The sequence below is a fragment of the Coccinella septempunctata genome, chromosome 1 (assembly GCF_907165205.1).
Source record: "Coccinella septempunctata chromosome 1, icCocSept1.1, whole genome shotgun sequence".
NCBI lineage: Eukaryota > Metazoa > Arthropoda > Insecta > Coleoptera > Coccinellidae > Coccinella > Coccinella septempunctata.
Genome location: NC_058189.1, coordinates 13012521 through 13031646, shown reverse-complemented (window position 1 = coordinate 13031646; position 19126 = coordinate 13012521). Strand labels below are relative to the sequence as shown.

The 19126-nt window shown below is 36.0% G+C and overlaps 1 protein-coding gene across 1 annotated transcript; it reads right to left on the bottom strand.

Annotated features, from left to right (window-relative positions):
• Positions 1-441: 441 nt before the first annotated feature.
• Positions 442-17704, bottom strand: LOC123311069. Its single transcript, XM_044894835.1, has 3 exons — positions 17548-17704; positions 4679-5003; positions 442-1011 (listed from the first exon to the last, which is right to left on the bottom strand). The coding sequence occupies exons 2-3, from the start codon at positions 4997-4999 to the stop codon at positions 523-525; spliced, it is 810 nt and encodes a 269-aa protein (XP_044750770.1). The 5' UTR covers positions 5000-5003; positions 17548-17704; the 3' UTR covers positions 442-522.
• Positions 17705-19126: the final 1422 nt, after the last annotated feature.

Sequence of the window (19126 nt, the reverse complement as noted above, 5' to 3'; positions counted from 1 at the left end):
AATAAAGTTTCAGCCTTAAGAAATTGATTTTATTATGTCGGTGATCACGACATGTTTGATCGCGCACCAGAGGCACATGTTCTAACATCCACTTGACTGACCGCAGCATTTTATTGTATATTATAATTGTAATCACCTGAGAAAAAACCAGGCTTAATAAATTCAGAGACTTTTTTTGGCTCTGCCTCTCCGTCTATTACCTGCATAATATAAGACCAGTCTGTCCTTATATTGGACGATATGGCCAACGCGCTTGGGTAAAATTTGGGCTTCAATAATGTGAAAATTGGTAGCCCGAGTTTTTTGCCAATAGGGACAAGGGCTTCTACGAGAGGGGAATTATGAAGTTGGATTCTCGTTAGCAACTCTGACATCTAGTAGGTACTGAATATTAAAAACTTTCACATTGAAATGTGATAAGATCATGAACAAAAAAGCAAAACGATTCCAATTTTTATTAACTCCAAAAATTCGGAATTTTTTCAAAACACAGCGTTTTGAGCAGCTCAATCTATTACCATGTTAGAAATGAACAGTCTTCTCTTCTTTACGGCTGCTGAGGGAAAGGGAATGCATAGCCTTTCCAACCGATTCGCTCTCCTCAGAATTCTCTGCGACCATAGCTTTGAACTTAGCAACTCTGCGTTTCCTTGCTTCTTGTCTCTCAGCAAGGTCGGTCATTTCATCCTCGATATCATGAAGGCGATTTTTGGTCTGCCTTGCACGAACAGCTGCTGCTGATTCCTTATCAGCTTCGAAGTCTAAAGATTTCCATTTAGTCAAGTCGTTGTTGTTTCTTTCTTGAGCCAACTTCATTTCCCTTTTGAAAGAAACCTGTTCGTCTAGTGCCCTACGAGAGTTATCGTTTATTCCAACACTGTCCAAGATTTTTTCAGATCTGTTGATCATTCTGCGCGACTGCAAGTTGCTGAAAACTGAATCCATTTCGACGTCATCGACAGCTGCTACTTTCTTCCTGTTGGCTCTGATACGGTTCAGCAATGAAGTTGTCTGGAACACGGAAAAATGTATGTGATAATTTTTAAATGTATGGAATTCCTTGACACGAATAAGTATACTCCATTCACTTTTATTTTAGAACTCGGTTGGCCTTGAAATAATTTTCTCAAGTTTTTGTAACTAGAACGGGGTAAGGTTGGCAGTCATGAAATGTCGTTAATGTCATAACGCCGTTGCCACAACTAATATCAATTAAGAGGACTTCCCTACATGTTTGCCAACCTAAAAAAAGGTCTAAAAGGTCTACCATCAGGGAATGATTGCTTTCTAACGAAACCTACTTCATTCTATTATTTATTATTATCTTTATTCTATTATTCTATTCATTCTTTCCGCAATGATCAAATATATTTATGAAATTCTATCGAGCTTTCTAGAGTTTACTGTTAAAAAGAAAAAAAGATTTTCATAACCTCGATTGCTGATTGGTTGAAATTTATGTTGGTATTACTACTTCTTGTGACAATTGACATGTTTCGTTGGCAAATGTCAAGAAGAAAAAAGTAATCTGTTAGGTTATGGGCAAAGTTTTGGTTATGTGCACAATCTTTGCTTGAACGCATTCTTGTTTTCTTGTATTTTGTAAGCTATACAGCAGACAATATTAATATTATATATATCAGTAAAAATGACATTTGCCAATGAAATATGTCGATTGTCACAAGAAGTAGTGATACCAACATAAATTTCAACCAATCAGCAATCGAGGTTATGAAAATCTTTTTTTCTTTTTAACAGTAAACTCTAGAAAGCTCGATAGAATTTCATAAATATATTTGATCATTGCGGAAAGAATGAAGTAGGTTTCGTTAGAAAGCAATCATTCCCTGATGGTAGACCTTTTAGACCCTTTTCTAGGTTGGCAAACATGTAGGGAAGTCCTCCATTAATATTACAAAAATGCCGAAAGTGATTGAAAAAGAGAGAAGACAGGGTTTCAGGAAATGCTATTCAGAATTCAGGTCCTCTCATTCAATTAGTAGGTACCTAACCCTGATATTTTAATATTTATCTGCAATATATCAGACGGTAGCGAACATATTCAAATTGAGTGAATTCAAGTCTAAACGACTTATATTTTAGCTGAATTTTTCAACAATCTGAAAGATTGTGAATGAAGAGGATGACAAAGAATTTCCTTCTATCGGGAGACCCAAAATATAATTTAAAAACTGATCACTTGTATTTTCCATGCAAATAACTAGATTTGGCATCCCTTCAATCAGTTTGTGTAAACGTCGATTATGTTCGTCACCTATTTTTGATTATTTTATATTTTCCGAAGTGATTCGACATTTTGATAAAATACGTAATTACTGAGACTTTTACGTAGAACGGACAACAAAAATGTTTTGACAAGCTTCATAACCCCACATTTTCGTACTATACAGAATGGAATGTGTCGAATTTCCATGGCCAAGCGAGTGCTAAAATAAAAGTGAATGGCAAGTATACACTGCGCAAAAAAAAATTAACGCACATTATGGAAATCTCAAATTTATTCTACAGCTGAAGGTGTTCTCAATGATAATTATTTTTATCAGAATTATGCATGCATATGTTATCCATATTTCTTCAATACAGATGTTTTTTCCCAGCAGGAATAAAAAAAGATGATATTATCAGATTTTGGATGTATTGGCTCCATTCTAAAATCAGTTGTTCTCGATCAATTCTAGTGATCAATAGTTTTTCTTTCGTTTGATTTTCCACACTCGATCGCTATGCAACGCGAAACACGCAATTTGACCCAAGAGGAATGTGCCCAAGCGGTAGTTTTGCGAAAAGAAGGGTGGACATACACAAGAATTGCAGAAAAGTTTGGAGTTTCCCATACAAGTGTGTCCAGAATGTTGCAGCGATTCAGGAAGACAGGTATGAATGTCCGAAGACCAGGACAGGGTAGACCACGGGTAACAACTGCCATTCAAGAACGTTACTTGAGAGTTTCTTCGTTTTGAGACAACAGTTTGCAACCGCTCGCCTCCTTCAAATTCAGCTTGAGCAAACTCATGAGGTGCAAATTAGCACTCAGACAATAAGAAATCGCCTCAGAGAATATGATTTAAGGCCTCGTGACGCGGCAAGAGGCCCAGCTCTTACCCCAGCCCATCGAAGGGGGCGTTTGGATTTTGCGAGAAAGCATATCTATTGGGAAGAGGCCGATTAGGAAAGAGTTCTCTTCACAGATGAGTCTAGATTCTGCCTCTACCATTGTGATCGACGTTCCCTTGTATACTTCCACATGAAAGATATGCTCAGTACAATTTCCTGAATACTACTGGTTTAGGGGGAGGATCGATTATGGTATGGGGTGAAATATCTTTGACTGCTCGCACAGACCTAGTGGTCGTTGATAATGGAGCTATGAATGCTGATAAGTATATAAGGAACATTCTTGAAGAGCATGTAGTACCATTTGCCCCATACATTGGTGAAAATTTCATTTTTATGGACGATAATGCCAGACCCCATCGTGCGCGCATCGTTCAGGAGTACCTTGAAGAGGTTGAAGTCTCTCGAATGGAATGGCCAGCAAGAAGTCCAGATCTCAATCCGTTGAGTAGGTTTGGGACAACCTCAATAGAAGGCTGAGAAGTTCAGAAAATCATCCAGCTACTCTTAATGACTTAGGAATCCAACTCGGAGAAATCTGGGAAGGATTAGATAACATTTTAAGATCACTCATTTTGAGTATGAACCGTCGTTGCCGAGCTGTAATTAACGCAAGGGGTGGAAATACCAAGTATTAAATCACTTATCAGCATTTCAGTATTTTGAAAATTGTTCATTTCTCTTCTTTCACATAAGATTCGGTGAAATCCTGAATTTTTTTTTCATTTAATGTGTCTTGTTTCGTTCAAAACCTTCCCGAGAGAACATAAAAAATAAGTTATAAAGTCAATGTAGAGTTAACTTTCATTAAAATTGAGATTTTCAGAATGTGCGTTAATTTTTTTGCGCAGTGTATTACAAACAGAATTCAAGCAGATAAGCTGCCATATTCTGTGATATGCTGACAATATATTTTATTACAAGCGTCCACGTTCAACACTTTTCCCGCACACATTTCAAGTTGCAAAGAGTCACTTGCCCAAACGGTGCGGGAAAATCGCCTCCTATTTCTTTCCCGCACTTCGGAGGTACAACTCGATAATACCCAGTAGCAAAGATTATAGAGTTCTCTATAATAATCTTCGCCCAGTAGCGTCTGCCAGTATTATAAGAGTCCATCAATTCCAAACGTTTCTCCAACTGAGAAGAAGCTGTCTTGCTCTGACGGGGTCGAATGAGACCGAAACCATGGTCAGCATCTGCTTTTCTTCGGTGGAACGCTCTCCATTTAGAGGATTTAAGGATGGCAAATTGGCTATCTCAATTCAGAACGTAATACTTGTTGATATTCATATCAGCGGGTGGTATTCATCCGAATAAATTCTTATCAGCAGTTAAACCTTTTCGAACCACTGGCGAGGACTATTTATGGGTTCAGGGCTGACTCAAGGATAAGTTATGAATTGAACGAATATTGCCTCATCCTTGGTAAGTGAAAAGATCAGCTTTAAAACCATATTGCCATCAAATTCTCCCGATCGGAAAATAGAAGCCCATGAAATTGGACTTAAAATCGAAAGTAGCAATAAAAATTCATACTCACCTCTTCGTCTAGGTCGTTCTGAACATCATCCAGTGTTTTCTGTGCCAAGAGTCCCCCACGTGTATCGAATACATTTGACTCGGTGATATGTTTCTCGGCCCGTTTGCGTGACGTGGTCAAATCTTCTTCTTCGAACGCCTTAGCATGCCTTTCTAATAAGTCTGCATGAGCTGATGGGAGCCTGGGTGGTGTGGATGACACCCTTGGGGAATATTTTCGGTCGATGCTGTCTAACGCTGATTTGTAGTAGCTCTCGCCGATGTTATAGTTTGCATCATAAAGTTTAGTGCGAGGTCTGGTGAGATACCTGTTCTTAGACATTTTCCTGAAAACGGAAAACGGGGTTGAACATATGATGACTTATATGAGAATAGGTGATATGATAGATAGAGGAAGCCTTAAATTTTTCCTTAACGAAGCTTGTATAATTGCAATATTCATTTTTCTTGTATTTTAATTCCGTATATTCCAGAATAATGTAACTCACAGGGGTGCATTGTAGGAGATATGTGAATGTATTTTGAAAGTTTTTCTATTAGTCCGGGAGGCAGGGGCTTTTTTTTCAAGGAATTTCATACCGGCTGAATTTAATACTGTATGTTGTAGTAACATTGCAAATGACGATACTGACCGTCAGCTGGTCAAGTAGCGGTGGATGCGGGCGTGGGAGGCGGCGCAACTTGGGAAAAAATGCAAAATTTTAAGTGATTTTATTCTGGCTGGAATTTTCTATATGTAATATTGATGTTAATTAGAAACATAATAGTGAAGTCAGCCGATCGGCGGAGGGTGGAAAATACGTCAGTCGAGCGCGTGAACTTGGGAAAAGTTTCAAAATCAAGTGATTTCATCCCGAATGAAAACACCTCCATATGATTTCTTACATATATGAAAATATAAAAATGACCGTCAGCTGCGTGTCTAGCTGGGGAAAGACCGTCAGTCAGACCATTGAAAATTCCGCGCGTCGTATAAATGCATGAGCGCGCTCATACATTTTTGCTCTGACTGACGGTCTTTCCACCGCTAGACACGCAGCTGACGGTCGTTTTTATATTTTCATAAATGTAAGAAATCATATGGAGGTGTTTTCATTCGGGATGAAATCACTAGATTTTCGAATTTTTTTCCCTAGTTCACGCGCTCGACTGACGTATTTTCCACCCTCCGCCGATCGGCTGACTTCACTATTATGTTTCTAATTGACATCAATATCTAATATATAAAATTCTCGTGTCATAGTTTTCGTTACCATACTCCTCCGAAACGGCTTGACCGATTTTGATGAAATTTTTTGTGCTTATCCGGTATCTATGAGAATCGGCCAACATCTATTTTTCATCCCCCTAAATGTTAGGGGTAGTCCACCCCTAAATTTTTTTCTGTATTTTTTAGACAAAATTTTTAATTTCTATTTTTTTATGATACAACATACAAAAATACATACAATCCTCAATTTTCACCCTTCTACGATCAACCCTTATTTTTTAATAGCCATTTTAGTAATTTAATCATTAGGAAATTATTTATATGGCAAAACAACGTTTGCCGGGTCAGCTATCTATGAGAATCGGCCAACATCTATTTTTCATCCCCCTAAATGTTAGGGGTAGTCCACCCCTAAATTTTTTTTTGTATTTTTTAGACAAAATTTTTAATTTCTATTTTTTTATGATACAACATACAAAAATACATACAATCCTCAATTTTCACCCTTCTAGGATCAACCCTTATTTTTTAATAGCCATTTTAGTAATTTAATCATTAGGAAATTATTTATAAGGCAAAACAACGTTTGCCGGGTCAGCTATCTATGAGAATCGGCCAACATCTATTTTTCATCCCCCTAAATGTTAGGGGTAGTCCACCCCTAATTTTTTTTTTTATTTTTTAGACAAAATTTTTAATTTCTATTTTTTTATGATACAACATGGAAATTATTTATATGGCAAAACAACGTTTGCCGGGTCAGCTAGTTACATATAAAAAATTTCAGCCGGGATAAAATCACTTGAAATTTTGCATTTTTTCCCAAGTTCCGCCGCCTCCCACGCCCGCACCCACCGATGGTATTGAAGCTGACGCTCGGTTTCTTCATTTGCAATGTGACTACAACCTACAATATTAAATTCAGCCGGGATGAAATTCCTTTAATAAAAAGCCCCTGCCTCCCGGACTACCACATTATTGGCACATTAAAATAATGCAAATATATTATGTCAGTGAGATTGAACGCATTTTTTGATATAAAATGCGTTTGGAAGGCAAAAAAAGCAACCTATGTCAAATTGCAAAAATAAACCACATATTGGCAGTGGAATAGTAGGAGCTAAGAACTACGTTCATTCATGAAATATTATCTTTCTGAATTCCAAATGTTGGAAATTGTCACTAGCGTACTATATTTTCTTTGAAAATATAAATGATAATGCCGTACATACGTCACTGTAGTTGCTGACCAAAATCTCCATCAAATATCTCGGTCCGTTTCAAAAATACCGAGCAATTTGTTATTTATTTGTAAAAATTCAATATTTAATCTTGGAAACATAAAATTTCCTTACATAGGCCTACAACAGAACCTTTTCAACTCCAAATCCAAATCATTCAGAGAATAACACCCTGACTGAATTTGTTCACCGCCTCTAGGAAAGATCCCACATACAGTGCGCGCCAAAATTATAGAACATTAGAACAAATTCATTTTCTCTGAAAAAAATATTTGGCGACAAAATCGTGAGACAGGTCAATTTTTGTTTCACTTTTACCAAATTTTTATGCATTTTTGAAGGATTTTTGTTGCACTCTGTGCCATCAGTTTAGTTTTATAAATTGAATTTTTAGTTGAAATTGCTGTACACAGTTTGCATGAATAACTCCACAGTTTTTTCTAGAGTTTATTTGTACTTTTTGAACCAATAAAATTCATATTATTATTCCCATCAACCCTCTAAATTTGTTGAATAGGGAAAGTGGGTCATGTGGTACTTTTTTGGCAAGGTCTTTGTATCTTCTTTACAGGCGTGCAGAATATTTCGAGAAAAAATGAAAATTATTGATATTTCCCATTTCAACAATCATTTTTAGAATGTCAGCAACATGAGACAGTAATTCTTTTCGAAACAAACTGAACAAAAAAAAGGTAGGTGTTCCATGAAACGAGATTTATGTACAACATAATAAAATATATAGAGAACAGAATATAATTAATATTATAATTGATAAGGAAGAATCAAAGAGAAATAACAGAATGAAAACAAATCGAATTAAACGATCGATAAAACGATATTTATAAAGAAAATATATCAAAAATAATAAGCATTGAATAGAGCACTGAGTATACCGGGTGATTCTCAAAGGTGGCTCATCCCTATAACTTTTTTGTTATTGGAGATAGAAACACGAAATTTGGGTGTTGTGTTTCATAGTTCAATTCGCATTTTTTGACATATTTACTTGCTTTGCCGTACTACCGGTTTTGGCGGAAATGATCCTTTTCGATCCTTTTTCGATCGAAAATGACATTCTAAATCCAAAAACACCCCAATTGTCAATATTTGACAAATGATATTTGAATAGAATAAAATTAGAAATGTGGAAAGATTTTTTTAATTTCCTGAATGTTTTGATAGTCCTGTTTAACAATGTTTTCAGAAATTCTCGGAATAGTATAATTGTATTTTAAAAAGTTTGTTTTGTTCCACATGAAATTTATTCTTTTGCATTAGTTAAAACAATGATATTCATCCAGAGAAAATTATTCCACTTACGTACAAAGGCCATTTTAACCTGTTTGGGTATACGCTTCATAAATTGAAAATGATAAAATATGAAACCACGCGTTTTTCAGAAAGAAAACTAACCGAAAAGAAATAAATAAATAAGATCATGAACGAAGAGGAAAAGTCCTTTTGTCCCACAATATTTATTAGATGTTTGTGACAACTAATTTCCAGACTTTTTAAACTACTTACTCTAATTTTAAACTATTAAAGATATAGGCGACAATGCTAAAATACTTATATTAGTCTCCTCACGTTCTCATATTCAGTCTTCCTGCCTCAAAATCAGGTGAATCAAATGATCTTACTATGTATTTCAACATTGTAGCCTATATCTATCTTTTCAGATTTGAAAATGCGACTGGTCTAAAAAGTCTTGAAACTAGTTATACAAACACCTTATAAAGATTGTGAGTAAAAAGGACTTTATCTTCTCGTCCATGATGAACCACAAACATTTATTAATCTCACAATTTAAATTAAGGAGTTATGAACACCCAGAACACCATTAAATACAATTGAGAGAAAACCTAACTTGTAATCATTATAATAATAGCGCCTCAATCTTTCATTTATTTTTTTTATGTAGTCAGGTATTCTTCAAATGAAAGCTTGATTTCAAAATCAACTTTTTTACCTAATTGAAGAGAACAGACTAAATACCACACATTTTTCGCAAAGTAAAAAATAAGCATGAAGAAAGAAGTAAGCATATAAAAAGCACAATAAAACTTTATTTAATATATTTCACGAAAATACAACCCTTTATTCTCATTAATCTTAGCTATACAATAACGATCGTTTTATGACATAAGTATAGGTACTAATTTTATATTTGCGTTCTTTCAGTTGTATAATGACTCAATAAAAAGAGCTGAAATGTATCCATAACTCACTTCTTTTTTGCGCTCAGCGATGAGCATCATGGCCGTTAGCAAAAGCAATAAAGTAGTAAAGAACAGATATTATTATTAGAGAGATATCAAATATGCATATTTGATTTTTATTGGTATTCGACTTTTACTTCCATTGCGGATGATTATTCTTCCTCGCGTTCTCATTCATTCCAAAGGATAGATACAAATGAAGTGAAAATGATTTCATAAAACACCCATGGGTGAGTTTTCCGAAATGTACTTGATGTCAATATAACATTCACTTCTATTTTGTAAAAAAATTTAAATACCAATAGGAAATAGGTAATGAAACTGAATCAAGCAAAAGGACAAAAAAAAATCATTTTCAAGTTTAAAAATTAAACGTATCTGACTGCATTTTTTCATAAACTTCTTTTACTCATATATTCACACCAGAGAACAAGTTTTAGGGGAGACTAGGGAGCATTGATACATGGGGAGGCTTGATACAGGCTTATATCCGCGGTCTGTAGGCGTTTTCAAAAGTTATATATTCAACAAACAGTGTTTCGAGGTGAGAAATTGTAAGTTTTTACTCAAGTTACCTAAGGGTTTTATGATCATGCATTAATTCTTCGGCATAAACAAACATTTCACTGGGAAATATGCATAAAACTACTCAATTTACAGTTTTATTCGGTTTTCAAAATATATGAGTACAAGATGAAAACATGAATCACTTTAAAAATTGCTTTCAGGGAGGTTTGAGACATTTCTCGTGGAGAGGCTTGATACATGTATCATCTTCAAAAAATATTCCGTAGCTAGTTGGATAGGCCTACATGAAGGAGTTCTCATCATCCAACATATCAAGGGGATTTTTAACAACTGGAATTTATCCGTACAATCCCCATGTATTTAACGAGGCCGGCTTTTCTTGTGCGGAAGTGACTAACCGACCATTTCCTGATTTTTCTACACCCATGGGTCCAAAGCAAGCCAGTATCATTGCTGACCTACCTACTGAGCTAAATAATCCTAGTACATCCAGCAGCATACATAGCCGAGGCAGTACAAGAACCAAGAAAATCAAACAAAAGAGTTATACGAAAGAAAGAGTATGTAGACTGGGGTACTTCGGACAATGAGGCTTACACGGTTGAAGAATATGACTGAGAGGGCGAAGATGTAGCCTATATATATATGAAATGGTATATTGCCTATATTGGTATTGGTATTCAAGCGATATGTCCAAATCAGCTGACACTTAAGTTAAGTATTCGATAGGGGATCGACTTTCGGCCCCTTATAATTTAGGGTGTCCCTTAGCGTTTAAGAGTTCCATAAACGTTGGTAATAACGAAACCGTATCCAAGTGTCACTTAAATGGGCTTAGGTGTCTCTTAAAATTTAGGGAGTGTGAAAACGGGCAGAGAATACTGGGATAAGTACCGGAAATTCGAGAAATAGAGGACCGACACTGAATGAGGATTTCAATTTCCCATGAGGTTACTGGTTTCGGAGAAATAGGGAGATTTATGAAAAAATACTAAAATTATGAACTGCTCTATAATATCTTGAGGTGGTAAATTTTTCGCTGTTATGTCACAGGATTGTTACTATATACGCTGATTTGAAACAAACAGAATAGTTGGGCAAGAACGGCCACCTATTCGTAAATCATTCAATTCTTTCTCCAACAGACGAAGGAATGCAATTCTGTCGGTAAAAATTGCGAGTGGCTTAGTCAGTAAACAAATCTGCTATTTTTGGGACCATTCCAATTTAGAAGTTATTGAAGGAATTACAGAGTTACAGCCACCAATGTTATTTTTAAGAACTGCGGGGGCACCGATGCATCATAGGCCATTTTTTTCTTGAATAATGACTTGCATTAATCGGGGAAGACGAACAAGACTAGATCCTCATTTGAGTTTATACATTTGTTCATTCTTAAATATAGTTATTCATAAAGAAATCATTACTAGGAGATTCCTAGTTTTTCGTTATTGTCACCTTCTTCAATGTACCGGCATAGATACGTTTATAATGCTATTCATTTGTATTATGCTTTTGTTTTTCGAGACAAATCTTGTAAAAAGGAACTTTTTCAGAGAGGTGTCACATTTTGGGTAACCTTTAGTTAATGTTTTTTTAATAGACTATTCCAAATGAAATTGATTTCAATAATTTCAAAAGAATAGCTTCAGCAGTTGGTCAGAGAATGATTGACACTTCATCTGATTGACCATTAAAATATCCTGTTGCACTAGAGCTAACTGTCTGAAATGCTTTGAATGAATCTCCTTATCATATAGACATTGTATAAAGACCAACAGTTTGTTGGAAAATAGTACCTATAGGATCATTGAACTTGAAACAGATTATACAATTTTCGCAAAATGAAAATGAATTCAATTTATTGGTACGTAAAGTCATAATTTCCCATAGTTAATATTTGGTTCTTAACTCAGTGTATTAATAGTAAAGTAGTTCCGAAATCATTCCAACTACCTATAAAAACTATCAAATAAAAAAAAAATAATAAAAAATAATAACAATAAATTTTCTGCAGCGCAAGTAGGTGAATTAGTAGGTTCATTAAAATGGATAAAAACCGAACGTAAAATTCTATTCTATAAAAGGGATACATTGAATATTTGTTTATTTTACATTCCCTCCGAATAAGTACCTATATAGACTGAACTCAGTAGAATTCACAACAATAGATTCAGAGATTAGGAAAAAAATCAACCACATAAAAGATATGAAATTTCTCAAACAAAAGAGGAAACTTAATACCCTATTCAAGAAACAGAAAGATATAGTAATTTTGTGAAAATTGTATAATCTGTTTCAAGTTCAATTATGGATTTTCATCAAGTATCGGCCACACCAATTCTATACAGAATAAATGCCTCCTCCTAACTTAGGGAGATCGGCCACCGAATGCGAAGTTGCGCGAAGCTGAGCATTTTCAGTACTAATATAATAATCGACAAGCTACGAATCGAGTGACGCAGCTCGTCATTTAGCATTGAAAATGCTCAGCTTCGCACAACTTCGCATTCGGTGGCCGATCTCCCTTATATTTTTCGTCAAATTTGTTGTTATTTAGTTGGGAGAAAACGGACTAGTATTTTGGTATTTCGAATGTGCTACGAAGAGTAAGATAAGAACCTGGCTAAATATCTATATACAGACTGAGTAAAAAGTAATGCACATAATATGCATAATAAATATGTTCGGTAATTACCTACTCTTTTGTGGAAGAATTAATGCTCGAACAGGTCAATGTCTATTTTAAATATGAAATAGATTATATGATTTTCACAAGAATGAGTTGTTAAACCATGACACGGGTTTCGTTAAAACAATAGCATCTTCAGGTGGGTGAAGGTAAACTGAAATATTTTGTGCCGAACGAGAATACATTTTATTAACCAGCATTTAACTCTACTCGTGAAAATCTAGAGGGTGTTATGATAGTTTCCAGAAAATTCACAGCAATTTCAGTGTAGGTACAAATCGGACTGGAGCGGGAAATGATAAAGTCCAGAACGTTCAGAGCAATTGAAGATCAGATAGGTACCCGTCGAAGGATCGGACATTTTTTCGCTAACCAATTTCTTTGAAATAGCTGCTGAACGAAAAGCTGCAATTATCATAATAAAAACATTTGTTTTTTATAATTTTAATTTATAATTGAACAAAAGGATGTCAACTTCAATTTTTTCAAAAACGATGATGGAAATGCCCCATTTCGTCTGCCATGCAACCCTCCATTTAAAAAAAAAGTTCAAACCTTTAGCACCTTGTAGTCCGCATCGGCGGACCTATATGTAATGGAATTTTTTCATCAAATTATTCAGGGAATATGGTGTATTGAAAGAACCGAAAATCAGTCACGCCAAGGAGCTGTATGGAGTTTGCTGAAGCACCTGATCCACCATGAGTCAGACAGAACACTTCCGTACACAAATTCGGAAAATGCTGCTGGACGAATGGGATTGATACATTCATTGCTGGTATCCTGTTACCGAGATTAAATCTACAGAAAGACTCAAAAACAAAACTATCGGTGCGATCAAACTTATCATTTCTTAGGGTACTTGCGACTGTGTGCCCTCTTGTGACTGAAGAGACCCAACCCTGAACTACAGATCCTTCCACTCTCCGGGCATGGATAGTCACCAACCAGATCTGGCCCGCGGCGGCCAGATCCTTCTCGAGTCTCCAATATAACTGTGTACCAAAGACCTCCACTGTGACCTGTCTAACGCTAGTTGTTCCGAGTTATGATTGTCATTCACTGATTTTAGGGATTGATGCAGTATATCCTCAAACCGCTTATACTGGCCTCCAGGTTTCCGAGCTCCCTCTGTGAATTCGTCATTCAGAGCTATTTTGGGGAGTCTTGTGTCTTGCATCCTCATAGTGTGGCCGCTCTATCTGAGTCGGACCCTCGTTACTTGAGTCTCAATTGTTGTACATCTCGAGCGTTGCAAGACTTCTGCATTCGAAACTTTGTGGAACCATCTGATGTTCATTATTTGTCTTTGATGACGTTGTTGCGTTTGTTCAAGTTTTTTAGTATGTGACCTGTAGGGTGTCCAGCTTTCGCCTCCGTAAAGAAGCGTTGGGAGGACCACTGCTTTGTGAACAGCTGTCTTGGTCTTCAGATTGAGGTCGTGATTTTGAAACACTCTTTCCTTTAGCTTCCAGAATGCGCGTGATGCCGAATTGATACGGTTGTGTATTTCCGTGTCTAGATTAGCCCTAGTGTTTATGAAGCTGCTCGACATGTTCTAGAGTTTCATCCTCCAGGCTGATATCTGTATCTGTTTGGAGGCTTTCTGGCGGACTTACCAATATTTTGGTTTTGTAAATATTGTGTCTAAGGCCTAAAGCTTCGTATATATGTTTATAGGTGTCCTGCATTTTCTGTAGATCCTCTGAACTGCTAGCGATAAGTGCGCAGTCGTATGCATATTGAAGTTCCGAGATAAATTTTGTACGGGTTTTTGCTCTGAGGCGCTAAAGGTTGAACAGGCCTCCATCAAATCTGAATCTTATTCCAATACTTCTCACAGGTATATACTCATGTCAGCAATTATCGAGACAGCTATGGCGAAAATATTGAACAGTAAAGGCGCTAACACGCAGCCTCGATTTACTCCAGAGTTGGTAAAGATATGGTCGGTTGCAGAGCCATTATGCTGTATTATAGCGGTGTTGTTGGTATGAAAGCTTTTACACACTGCTAAGAATTCATCGGGTACTCCAAGGCGTCCCATGATTTTCCATAGGGCTCTCCGATTCACCGAGTCGAAGGCCTTACTTAAATCCATATAGGCTGTATAGATCCTTGATTGTTGTTCACGGCCCTTCCTCTTGCAGCTGTCGCAGTGTAAAAATTAGATCCACCGTACCTCGATCCTCCATTGGGTCGAAAGCAGCACTGGGATTCAAGTGATAGCTTTTCTAAGAGTGGTTTCGCAGACAACTAGCTATATTCTTCGAGAGAATTCTACCGGCCACACTAAGCAACGATATGCCCCTGTAATTGTTGCAATTTGACTATCACCTTTGTTTTTATAGGATATTATGCTTGTTATGATAATGACTAATTCAATGTTGAACTAGTACAGAATACTCCTTCTCTGTCACACATTGTAGAAGGCGGTGGGAAAACTGTAACGATTGATAATAAAATACGATTTTCCTATTTCATAGCATGTCTTCTTCCTCTTCTTCTTCATCTTGTAATTCCAGCCTCAATCCTCGGCCAGAAGCCCAAGAGTCTCTCCATCGCTCTGGGGGTCATTAGATGTGAGTAATTTATTTGCGACAATTTCATTTCTGAAAATCGATATTTGGTTTTTCCTGCCATAACTGGTTTGAAAATAAACAGGCCGTTCCTAGGATACATGCCGCCCGCGTCAGCCACAGATTACAGAGTAGTCAGCTTAAGTTTTTGCCACCCCTATGCCTATACACATATAATTGAAGAAAAGCCACAGAAAAGTACAAACTGCATTATTCAATTCTATGCAAAAAGTGCTCTTTGAGGCTTAAAACCTATGTCTCAAATTTCATGAAAATATTTCAAGCAGTGTGAAACTTATTAATAACAAAAAATTTTTTTTTATAATTTTAACACCCTGTATCTCGGAGAGGAAACATTTCTCGACATATGTTTATATGACAAACTAGGACTTATTTTTGATGTAGAATACGTAGTTAAAATTTCTTGGTTACGATCTGGACCACCCTGTATTTCTACATAAGTCGCTCATTTTCAACTTTAGGAAGAAGGGTAATATGAGCTTTTTTGTTGAGAATGTTATTGCGAATCTTAATGATAACATATAGGGTGTTCCATTAAAAAAAATATCATTTTAGACTGTCAATTGTGTATTTGTTTTCGGCATCGAAAAGGCCATTAAAAATGCTATTAGTTTGCTCATTTAACTGAATTCGTAACATCATCAATAATAACGGAGTTGGCAATGGTGCCGACTTAATTTGGAACACTCTGTATATTTGTTTAACTCAGGATAAGCAACGATCAGTTTTTCAACCATATCTAAAAAATGGTTTTCTTGTGTTATCGTCTGTTCTCACAAAAAAGTGAGTAACAATTATTGTGTTTTCTAATTACAATTCACATTTGCTCGTCGATATTTGTTATGCCTAGAGTGGGAAAACAAGAAAATTTTCAACAACGGGTTTGGCAGGAGGAAGCACAGAAGTGAAAATACGGTAGTGGATTGTTGTCTGTTCGTCCTTCACGAAGATATAAAGATGATGACCTAAATCTCAGATAAAAAATTGTTGTTATAAATTATATAACTGGATGTTCTGTGTTCTGTTTTATGTGCCCATGAGTAAGTAAGACCAATGAATATAAGTCAAGCTCAAACGTTAAAGCTCGCTTATTTTTGCAGTTACCATAGGAATCACTGAAATAAGAATGACTTGGAGCAAAGTCTGTCTCAAAATTTTTTGGTGTATACTGGCATAAGTAAACCCTGTGGAATCCATTTATGGAATGAAATTCTTTGTGTCCTAATGTCAAAAAATTATAAGAAACACTGGGACATGTTAACTTTTAAATTCAATGGTAAACATCTAGTACATTTTAATATTTGTCAAAGCTCCTCAATAACCCTGATTTCAACGATTTATACCATGCATGTATGGTCTATGATGAATAATACCGGATGAAATTTTGGAAGTATGTATTTATAATTCATTTCAAGAAACTGAATACTTTAATTACATGATGTACCTATTCGTGCTTAAAAAGCGTACCATTGAGTTTAAAAGTTGACGTGTCCCAGTGCTTTTCATAATTTTCTAACATAAGAACATGAGTGGTTTCCACACTGTATCAGATATCAATGTTTAAAAGCAGTTTTCCTTCTTCCATAATATAACAATTTCCCAAGCATAAAGCTGCCTAACAAAAAACTGTAAATATATTCAAGTTCTTACAGAAACTCTCCGTTCAAAACGATCACTTATTCATTGATGTATCATTCAAATTAGCTTGAAACAGTTATTTTAACTTCATTATAAAAACCAATGTATAATATTTTACTAGAGGCCTCAAAATGAACAAAGGCGTTTTAACTACTTACAAAGTTAACTAGGTACATGTAATACAACCAATAACAACTGGATACCCCACAGGTTTAAGAATGAACAAATTGAATAATTCGTAAAATAAAAGAAATTGATTCTTCCAAACATAAAGTCTAATTTATTTCCGTTGAGCTCCAAAACGAACCTACAACCTTGAAGATATTTTCAAACGTAATATAAGAAAACAGAAACAAATTGAGTGAGATTATGTATCCTGATACGTGAGAAAACACAAACGACTGTTGAATCTCATATTATGGAAATATAGCTCATTCACTTCATCGAATCATTCAAGCTCAAACAAGAGTTTCAATTCAATTCAAAATGGAAATTAAAACCGAAATAGAGTAGACGCATAACTAAGTCGGCGAATTGAGTATTTGACACAGATTCCTAGATGCCACTCCACTCCATTATCACCGATAGAATGAAAATAGAAAACACCGTTTGCCAGGAGAAACTCGAAACACCTGAATTCAACCAAGAAATACATTCGCCACAATTTCGAAAAGATCTTTGATACCTATATATATTTATATAGATGTTAATTAAGCTTGAATCAATTAGTTTTCATTCGTACCTTATCTTTATCTATACCTAATCAAACCTTGGCACTATATGCACTAGAAAATACTGAGAAGAAGCTGAGCCAATCCACACTACATACACCTCCTGCTACAAAATCAGTTTTCCCCTCTCCCAGTCTTTTCCGTCTATTTTTAATTCAATTTTTCTTCGACACAACCGACTTTTTCTACCAATAATACACGGCCAGTTAATGTATAAAAAGATTTGTCGACAATAGTTTCACACCATGGGTATTGTTACCAAACTGTATTTATAGGTCAGTTCTGTTGGAAAATGACGAAAATGTGGGAGAAAGATATATAATTTTACGCTCTAAATTATTGCCTTTCGCTGGCCAGCAAATCCGTGAAAAATAATTAGCAGGACTTTTCACCGGGAATTTTTCATAATGAATGATTTTGGAAGCATTCATTCAGAGTGTTTTAGACAGGAAAATTTTCTGGTGAACCCAGAAGTGTACCATTCTGTTAATAGGTTTCTGAAAATTCTATCCAGTCTACATATGTATTTTTTCAATAAGTAACTATAATGGCCATATGCACCGTTCCATTAAGAGATTAATTCCTTAAACATCTTTTTTTCCCATAGAGATTCTATGCTTAAACGTCGTTTTAGAGCTTAAGCTTCGTTCAATCAAACGGTACATACGGCCATAAGTTGCTGAAAAATAGAATCTTTCATTGTTTACGTGTTTATGGTTCGTTATATCATAGCTAAAAAGCTATGAACTGGCCAAATAGTCTAATAGAAACATAAACAGAGAGTGTGCGACCTAAAGAAGGGGTAATGATACTATTTCTGTAGGTCAATGGTATCATTACCATTTCTGTAGGTCTGAAAGGTGTGAAGGTGAAGCTATTTGACAAATGCGCAGTTAGCCGCAGTTCCACATATCTGGGTAAGGGAGCCTACTATTCAATGTTAGCTTGCGGAAAAAAAATTCAAATGACATTTATAAGCTATCCTCATTGTATAACTATAATGAGACAAATTTCGTGGAAATATCGCTATCACTGTTTTTCCATGAGAGACCTGCTCCCGATTATTTATTATTATCTATAGTATCTGATCTTCTCAGGAGCGCACGAAACGCGAGTTAGGGGCCACCAACAATCAATGGGGGCCCGAAAATCTTGGTTTCCGTGCCAACCAAAAAAATCTATCACCCTTTGCTCGATAAGGTTGAGCCACCCAATGATGTGTTTTCTCGAATGTGTTAGATCATCTGGCTTTGGCATTCCTTTGTTGCCAGAAATGTATGGCCCAGAACATTGAAAAAGAGCATAGGAAATGCACCTATAAGAAAGTGTTCCGAGAGCGAAGGAAGAAACTGAGAGATGGAATCTTTCAGGGCTCACTCCAAAAAGTTCCTTCGTATCTTTGAAACTTCAAAATCCAAAGGGTACCTGGATCTGAGTAAGATAAGCAACACCCCCTCACCGGGTGTCTTACAGGACACTTTTGTGTCTAATCTAGTCGAAACCGCAACCAAAGTTGCACTGGCAGCGTTACCCGTGCAGCTTTCAAACACCTTCTAACGCAGCTCCTACAAAAAAGATGGATCAGTCGAA

Coding starts and splice junctions, on each gene's coding strand:
- LOC123311069 (XM_044894835.1), bottom strand. CDS start 4,999: ATGTCTAAGAACAGGTATCTCACCAGACCTCGCACTAAACTTTATGAT. Junction 1,012..4,678: donor AGAACGACCTAGACGAAGAG/GTGAGTATGAAT, acceptor TCCGTGTTCCAG/ACAACTTCATTGCTGAACCG.